At 46.3% G+C, this 9,441-nt stretch overlaps 1 protein-coding gene across 1 annotated transcript in view; it reads left to right on the forward strand.

The window, feature by feature from the left end:
* Positions 1-9,441, forward strand: part of Vps13d (vacuolar protein sorting 13 homolog D) — a 250,567-nt gene that overhangs the window by 98,755 nt on the left and 142,371 nt on the right. The window contains exons 40-43 of the mRNA XM_008849943.3: positions 3,037-3,142; positions 4,876-5,028; positions 7,161-7,296; positions 8,582-8,629. Of these exons, the coding sequence (XP_008848165.2) occupies positions 3,037-3,142; positions 4,876-5,028; positions 7,161-7,296; positions 8,582-8,629 (443 nt within the window). The remainder of the gene's footprint in view (positions 1-3,036; positions 3,143-4,875; positions 5,029-7,160; positions 7,297-8,581; positions 8,630-9,441) is intronic.

Raw genomic sequence — 9,441 nt, forward strand, 5'->3', positions numbered from 1 at the left:
GCCATTGGGAAACTTCTGTTAAAGGTCATGGCAACAGGGGTATAGACAGGATCACTAAGGTGTATCAACACCTTCTAAGGATTCCTGAATTCAGAAGAGGCTGGCAGCTTCTTTTAAGGCTTTATGCAGTCAAATTTCTCAGCAATGTGAAGTCTTCAGTGGTGCAGAAGAATTCAAAAAAAGAGAAGAGAGGAGAGGAGGGGAGGAGAGAGGAGAGAGGCTATTTTCTAATAGTACTGAACAGGATTATTAATACAGAGGGGTATTGCAGGTTGATTTTCTGGAAGGTGTTTAATGAGTGTTGGGGGAGGCTCCAATCTTCATTTATCACGAGTTCATATCACTGAGCTTTCCTATAGGTTATATATTCATTCGGGCAAAGCTGTTCATGATTCCTGTGTAGCTGGCAGGACACAGGGACTCAGGCAGACTAATTTGCCTTCATTCATGTGACTAGCTAGCAGCAGACCTGGCACCTCAACGTATTTACTAAAATTGGCAAACTAGGTCCTTTCTGATAGACTGAGCTCCTACATAGCATAAAACCTATACTACTAAGATGGCTAGATTTCTCTGGGAAAGAAGTCCAAGGGTAGGAGTTTCCTTAGCTGGTGCAATTTTGAGACTGAACTTGAATGTGAAAAGCTTTAGGTTTTCTCAACCCATGAAGAGGTTGGATTTGTTCACTGGAGGTAGAGTCTTTTTTAGGTCATCAGGAAATAATGTTCTTTGATGGATTTGAGGTTTTTTTCCTCAGGTATTGTGCCAGACAAGGACACAGTTGACTTGGATGCTGGTGGAGGGTTTGGATTTGAGTGTTCTCTGTGGAGTTTTATCCTGTTAGGGCTGATCAGCACAGGAAACTTGGGGTCCTGTGCACTGTGCCTTCCGTGCTATGCATCTTTGTATGGGTTTCTATTTTGTACTTAATTCTGTATTACAACGTGGTCAAAGCCATCTGCCACCTGTTCTTTTTAAATATAATTTGCAAATGGGAACTTCCAGTCTGGCTCACATTGGGATGGAAAGGCACATCTGGCCCTTTTCCTCCAGGCTCTTATCTACTGCAGTGAACTTTACTCTCCTTGCTTCTGAGGGAGGAGCTTCTCAGGCACAGTGAGCGCCACTTATCCAGCAGATGGCTGCTAAATGCTTACTCTCCCCTCTGCTCTTGCTGCAGCCTCACCATTTCGTTTTCTGCTCAGGGAGCATCTGGGGAACTAAATGAGCCTCTGGGATGGAAGCGAGCAAAGACCCAGGCAAACTTTACCTTTAACGGCATCTCTACAAAGCTGTAGGAACACTCTCCTGCTCATTCATGTGTTTAGCGGATTGCTGTGTTGCAGGCTCTGAGCTGCTGCTGGTCCAGAGGGAACTTATCTTCCCCGGAAGTTCCTCATTGGCATCACTCAGGTCCGAAAGCTGCTGAAATGCAAAGGCTGCTGCTGCTGATCATGGCAGAGCAGGGCAAGGCCCCATCTGTGGGAGGACCTGTTGGCTTCACTCTGTTCTCTGCCCTCAGTGTTTCCTGCCCTCTAGATGCCATCCTTTCACCTGCGAAAGACCATTGGTGTGGTTATTCTCAGGGAGTCTTTGTGCTTTCAGGCTCAACACATAATGTGAGGGCTGGGGCCCATGTGCCATGATGAGCACCTCAGCCAGGAGTGTTCCCTCCCTGGACTGTCACTGCCTGGTGGTTCCTGCTGCCACCTCTGGCTTACTTTGTATGGTTACTGGAAGTGGCAGGCCCTTAGCCAGAACAGACAGCAGAAGGATCCTTAGACAGCAGAGTGTCCTTAGGACACTTAGACTTTAAAGTCAGATCACCTCTCTCTAGAATTTGGTTGCATCATTTTCATTAGTTTTTCTGACCCGAGGTGGTTTTGTGAAGCAAAGCCATACTTAATGTTCCTTTTGTAGCCTCCATGGTGCCCGCCTTTATAGTAGCTGTGATGTCTGTTAGACCGTGAGCTAGACTGGGGAGATGACTCTGTTGTAAAGTGCCTTCTGTGTAACCACAAGGACCTGAGTTCAATCCTAAGAACTTATGTAGAAAGGCTGGTTGGTAGCCTATGTCTATAATCCTAGTGCTGGTGGATAGAGGAGTGGGGGCAGGCAGACCTCCAGAGTTTGCTGGCCAGCCAGTCAGGCCAGTTGGTGAGCTCTGGATTCACGTGAAGACCCCATCTCAAAAATAAAGTGGAGAATGATAGAGGAAGACACCCAGTGACAGCTTCTGAGCTCTGCACACGCGTGCGCACGCACACGCGCGCGCACACACACACACACACACACACACACACACACCATTAAAACTAAGGGTGAAAATTTCATTTTAAAAACTTTCCAATAATATGTGCCTGATTCCTCAGGGAGAAAAACGATATGACTTCAAGAGAATAACAGTGGATGTTTTATTTGCTATTAAGTTACATCTGCTGCGCTCTGCACACCGGGCCCCACACACACCCGCGCGCACACACACACACACACACACACACACACACACACCATTAAAACTAAGGGTGAAAATTTCATTTTAAAAACTTTCCAATAATATGACCCTGATTCCTCAGGGAGAAAAACGATATGACTTCAAGAGAATAACAGTGGATGTTTTATTTGCTATTAATGCACATCCTCTAGCTGAAGAGGACTTTTGTATAAAGCTTCCTTCTGGGTTAGTCTTTAGAAGGCATTTCTTAGGAAGATTCTGTTTCAGTCTTTTTCTTGGTTTTTAGCTAAGGTCAGGTCCTGATGCCCTCTTCTGAGCAGTAAGTCCCGTGAGAGTCATGAGGGCTGTAGGCAAAGGCAGTGTGTGCAGTGCGTGTGTGCAGTAAGGCCTGTGAGAGTCATGGGGGCTGTGGGCAGAGGCGGTGTGTGCAGTGTGTGTGCCACTGCGCAACAGCTCACAAAGCTGGCCGCGAGCCTGTGGTGACTCTCTCTTGGCCTCTGTCTTCACACAGGAGGCAGCTGTGGTACTTCTGCTGTGCACATAGAGGTGGGTGTTAATAGCCTTTTTTCTGTTTGTCACAGCAGAGGTGAAAACCCCCAAGCGCCGGCAGCCATTTGTCCCCTTTGCTCTGCGGAACCACACAGGGTGCACATTGTGGTTTGCCACACTGACCACCACACCCACTAGGTAAGGAGCTTTCAGCCTGCCTTTGGAGCCATCTCTGGCCCCTGAGCCTCCTTGCAGCAGCCTGGCAGAGCAAGGTTGGCCCCTTCTGTGCTTATGCCTGCATCAGGAATTTGCTGTCCTGAGACTGATGGTGGACATTCCAATTCTGCAGTCATGGGGGGGGGGGCAGGTCTGAGTATGCTCACTGAGACCCGGTGTGCTCATCCTAGTTCGTGTCTAAGAGCAAAAGGAAGTCTCCCTTGCTCTCCTTGGGCTTCACACTCTGAGAAAACTGTGTAGCCAGGAAACCAAACATTTCGAGTTTTTCTTCTGAGACTGTTTTGGAAATGTCCTCCATCTTCATACTCCTGAAGAATTGTCTTCAGATCTAAAACACACTTTAACCCAGATGGCATTGGGTGGAGTCCAGAGGACAAATGAGACATTGCCTAAGTTAAATGAAAACCCTTTTTGATGACTCTGCCTGCCTAGCTATTGGCTGAGAGTTCCAAATGCACGGGGACCGTTCCAGTGTCATAAAGTACCCAAAGTAAGGGGCAGTCATCTGCATCCTCCTGCTTCCACTAACTGTGATAATGCTGCAGCAGTGCATTTTCCACTCCAGTTCAGGCTTGTTAAATTGTAGATTTCACAGGAGTGTTCCTTTAGCAAGCCCTGCCTCGGCTTACACACAGTAGACTCACTTCTGGGGTGAGCAAGTAGGTGCTGACAGCTCCTAGCTATTTCTTTTCTTTTTTTTTTTTTAAATGCATTTGTGTGCATGTGTATATGTGTGTGCTTGTGGGTGTAGGTGTGCACGCATGTGTTTGTGTTCATGCGTGTGCATATGCACATATATACAAAAGCCAGAGAATAACCTTGGGTGTCATCTTCAGGAATGCTATCCACCTCCTTTGAGACAGGGTCTCCCACTGGCCTGGAGCTCTTTGATAAGGCTATGTTGGCTAGTCGGTGAGCCCCAGGGATCCTCCTGTCTCCCCTTCCCCAGGTCTGGATTACACTCAGAATTTTTACATGGGTTATAAGGATCAAGGTTGACAAGGTCCTTGTGCTTGGGCAAGTACTTCACTGACATTTTTTAATTAAAACAACTTTAGGGCTGGGAGGTGGCTCGTTCAGTAAAGTACTCGCAGAGGACCTGAATTCGGATACCCAGGACCTTTGCTAACCCTGGGTGTATATCTGTGGTCCCAGGACTCAGGAGGCAGAGACAGGCAGATCTCTAGAACTTACTGGCCAGCTCAGCCAATTGGTGAGCTCGAGTTTAGTAAGAAACCCTGTCTCAAGCAATGAAGTGGAGGGAAAAGGAGGAAGACACCTGATGTTGACCTCTGGCCTCCATAAATGTATGCACAGTACACCACCTATATCCACACATACCACACACATGTGCACCCCCCCCCCACGCACAAACAACAGGGTCTTACTGTGAACCGAGGCTGGCCTTAAACTTGCTATGTTGCTCAGACTTGCTTTAAACTTATTTCCCTGCCTCAGCTGAGATTATAGGTATGTGTGCTACCATGCCCAGCATCAACCTTAGCTGTTTCTAAAAATCCAAGTAACCTGAGACTGAGCATGAAAGGAACTATGGTCACTGGCCTTTCTGGTCCTCCTTAGGTCACAGAGGACGAGGCTGGGCCACCTTGGTGCTGAGAGTCAGCTCTGCTCCTCTGCACAAAGCTCCTGTAGAGACAGCAGGAATGGTAACATGCCATCTGATTTGGTTCCAGGGCTGCGCTGTCTCACAGTGGGAGTCCTGGGGTAGTTCCAGAGGGCAACAGAGCGTTTCTGGATGACACCCACAATGTTAGTGAGTGGCGAGAAGTGCTCACAGGTGAAGAGATCCCCTTTGAATTTGAAGCCAGAGGAAAATTAAGACACAGGTAAAATTAGACTCATTCTTTTTCCTTAAAAGATAAGAAGTGAATTTAAAACTTTGTCCCTAATGTTTTATTTTCCACTTATTAATGATTTAGATGCTTTATTTTTAAAAGATTCTTTGAAAATCATCCTTTTAAATCATTCCTTTTAAAATATAGACTGGCACACCATCTTAGAAGTACATCTCTTTTCTGTTCTCACTTACTGAATGTGTGAAGTAATGACCTCCGTGTCTCACACTCTGGTCATAGATGCATCCCAGCACTCAAGTTCATTGCACTCTGGCCAGTTTTCCACAGTGTGGGGTGAAAGGCTATTCTGAAAGGCTTCATAAAGCATGGTGACCTCAGTCTTAAAATACATATATGCCTTACAGTACTTTAAGGAAGAAGATAGACTCAGGAAGCAGGGCCAGTAATAGAAGGGCAAAAATTCAAAGCAGTGTGGGATTAGTTCTTTGGAGGGCACCACTGGCTCATAGAATCTGGAAGGAGCCAGCGAAAGACTGGAATAAATATGGAAAAAGGCTTTTTATATCTGTTCCCTGAAAGATCATAGACTATTCAATGTGGCTTTCCATTATTTGCAAATGTTTTGAAATGGAAAGGCTGACCACGGGTAGAAATAGAGACAGACTGTGTTTGAGTCTCAGATTGCTATCAAGCTGAGCAGAAGTGGAAGAGAGTGGTTTCAGCCTCCCATGCCACATGCTTCTCACAGTGCCCGGTCTATGTGCAGACCTGCCCTCAACAAAGCACTTCTTCCTCTCGTACGACTTTGTGCTCGTAGTCATTACTCTAGTGGCGAGGCTTTTGAACATGTGGGTGCCAGGGGGCCTTACAGGGGGAACGAAAAGGGTCTTTGTGTGGGACCAAGGTTTCCAGGGGTGTACTATCCCTCACAGGCTCCTAGGGCAGTCATGCAACTGTCCGTGGTATCTGTGAATAGGTCCCGCCTCCTGTCCTAGTGAGGGCTTAACCTTGGTGTTGTTGCCGTTAATTAAAGTTTTCATGTTCTGTCATCCACTTTAGGTCCCACTGTTCTGCCTGAACTCATCAAATAAATGCCTCAATGCCTTTTTTTGGCATTTTCCCCTTGGCTCACTGTACCCCACTCCATGGTGCCCTCCCTGCTTCCTGTCAGCCTCAAACACAGTTCCTCATTTCAGTCCTCTGGGTGGAATTAGGCAAAATCTAAAACAGAATTAGAAGTGCATCTTCCCCCACTGCCTTCTGCTCTGCCCACTGCCTTCTGCCCCAGTTTCAGCTGAGCACTTGAGCTGTGCAGCTCTGAGAGCTCCTGTCTTGCAGGCCCGTTCGTGGTCACCCAGAGCCTGATCCAACAACTGGTCATGGTCCTGGGAGAAGGAGAAGATTCAACGAAGGAGCCAAGAAAAAAACTCATGTATCCCTCAGAGCATGATTATGCAGTTCAGTGTTAGTTCCCTTCACCACCCCACACAACTGATTTCACTGACGTCATTATTTCCTGAAGGTTGGGATGGGGACTGTTGAGGAGAGACCTGGCTACTACTGCACTGGATTTTGCAATGTGTAGAGGGAGGGCAGATGCCACGCTTGTTCTAGCCCTTTGGAGCTCACAACTTGTACCATGGACATAAAAGCCAGTTAAACTGTCCCCTTAATTTCTCTCACATCAGATAATGCCCATGCATTAGTTTTTTGTTGCTTTGATAAAATACCATGACCAAGGCAACTTATAGAGGGAAGAGTTTATTTGGCATAAAGATCTAGAGGAATGAGTCCATCATGGTGGTGAGGCATGGCAGAGGTGACCAGAAAACTGAATGCTCACATCTTCAGTCACACACAGGAAGCAGAGAGAGCAACTGGAAGTGGAGCAAGGCTATGAATTCTCAAAGCCCACCCCAGTGACCCGCTTCCTCCAGTGAGGCCACACCTCACTGGAAAAAAGTTCCAAAGTTCCGTGATGCTCCCCAGACAGTGCCACCAACTGCCCGAGTGACCCTTTAGGGTGGTTCTCATTCAGACCACTACAGCCTGGAAGGTTTAGCTGACCTGCCTTTGTGTTGTTAGACAATAAATCAGATTGGAGTCTCCCCTTCTACTTTCCTTCCCTTCTGAGACCGTGTTCTGTCTGTGTTGTTTGACAGACACACCCATGACCTTCGGATCCATCAACTGCAAGTACGAGTGAATGGTTGGGAGCAAGTGAGCCCTGTGTCTGTGGACAAGGTTGGGACCTTCTTCCGATATGCAGCACCAGACAAAAATTCCTCTTCCTCTATGGTGAGTGGCTGCCACAGAGTGAGCATTAGATGGCATAGTGGTTCATGGCCACATCCTGCCACGCTGGCTATCGTATAGTGAAGCCTGTAATAACTTCACTCTGATGAAGTGCTTTGCCTCCCCTGGTTCTCGAAAGAAGATATCATTTATTGATTCAGTCATGGATATCATTAACATGCAGATAAGCCAGGCAACAGTGATGTCAATAGTAAACAAGAGGGAAGTTGGCAGCAGCACGTTCTGTCAGATAGGAATATATGCTTTGTATTCCATCAGGTGCCTTGATTGGCTGATTATAGCCTGCCACACTTCAGTATAGTCATCCCTTACACCAGTGCTAGAGAGGTTCCAGGACTTAAGCTGTCCACCCCTAGACCCAAATCTTTAGGTGCTCAGGTCGCTTAAGTGGTGTAGTGTTTGCATACATCTGTGCACACCTCCAGTAAACTTTAACTCAGCTGTAGACTACTCACAATACCTAACACCATACCTGTGTTATGGAAATGGTTGCTGTACTGTATCATTTATGGAGTGATGACAAAGAAAAGAATTGGTACATGTTCAGTCAGGTGCGACCATTATAGGCCTAAGTACACGCCACATGATCTGGGGTGATTGAGTCTGTGGGTGTGAGACGTGCGTGCATAGATTGTACCTGACATGCTGAGCTTCTTCATTTGTATACATTTTCATATTATAAGATACTTTGTTGGTTTTTTAGCTCTATGTCCCCAAATCTTTCTCTGTGACACGGGCCAGAGATGTCCGCTGCCATTTATTATCTGATAACGCACTCGCACGCCCTTGTGCTAGTGTTCCCAGCTTGTCCTAGGGTTATAGGGCTAGCAGAGAACGATGAAGCATCTTCCTGCAGCTTTCCTCATAAAGGATATTCTTGGAGAACACTTTTCTACTACTGTTTATTTTCACAGTGGTCTCTGGTACACTCCCTATCTTAAAAGGGGTTGGGGGGGTTGTCAAACCTCTTTTTCTCTAGGTTACTTTTCTGCCTGAATTTATTTCAGGCAGTGGAAGGGCTAACTCTTCCCATATATACTTTTCATTGCGTTGCTGGGTCCTGGAGAAAGTGTGTACTCATCAGATGGTTGTAGAGTGACTGCTGTTTTCTCCATATTGCTCAAGAGTTGATGGTTTACCTGTAGACATGCCATTCTGGGAAGTATTTTCAAACACCACCTTCAAGCAAGTTACCTTGTCACTGAATTTAGTGCTGTCTGTTATCTTAGATCTGTGCTGACTCTCTGACTTTGTGAATCTCCCTTAGATTGGCAGCCCAGGCAGCAGAACAAATATCATACATCCCCAGGTTTATGTGAGTATGATTTTCTGTTATCATTGTGTTTTCTGAGTGTGTACACTGCACCCGAACCATACATCACTGTGTGTTTCCTGATGATCAGAGGTCTTTATGGTTTGTATGTGACCGGAACTTTCCTGCCCTTTTCTATTAATGATCACTTCTTTTCCAAGAAATTGCAAAAAAGAGTTTTCCATTAAGTTGGTACACATTACTGAGTATTACATTGCAGAAGTCTAGTCAAGGGGTTTGGAAGTCCTCTCTAAGTTGAGCTAGCAGTTTACCCTGTACAGGTGTGTTTCATATGCTTGGATCCAAAGGCCAAATCAGGAAATAGGAAGGAGGAACAGTGAGACTCTTCCCCTCCGGCTCTTGAAACATGTTTGGAAGGTGACATTAAAATTTTTTTCCAGGCATTTGCTTTTAATTTCTTATTCCTGAGGATCATAGGTTTGAAATTTCAGGTAGGCCTGGTAGCAACAATATGGAGATTTCAAACAGTGCTCATTGGCCTTGACTTTGTGTGGGCGCCTTTGGGGGCTGAGCGATGGAGGCATGCTCTTCAGTAGTGATTTCTGCCTGCAGTGTGACCTCTTGAAAACAATCTAGAATGGGGCTGGAGAGATGGCTCAGTGGTGTTAAGAGCACTAGCTGCTCTTGCAGAGGACTGGGGTTTGATTCCCAGCACCCACATGGCAGTTAACAACTGTCCGTAACTCCAGTTCCAGGGGATCCAACACCCTCTTCTGGCCTCTGTGGGCATTGCACATATGTGGTGCACTTACATATATTCAGGCAAAACACTCATACACATAAAATTTAAAAAG

The sequence above is a fragment of the Nannospalax galili genome, unplaced genomic scaffold (assembly GCF_000622305.1).
Source record: "Nannospalax galili isolate Female #2095 unplaced genomic scaffold, S.galili_v1.0 scaffold1225, whole genome shotgun sequence".
NCBI lineage: Eukaryota > Metazoa > Chordata > Mammalia > Rodentia > Spalacidae > Nannospalax > Nannospalax galili.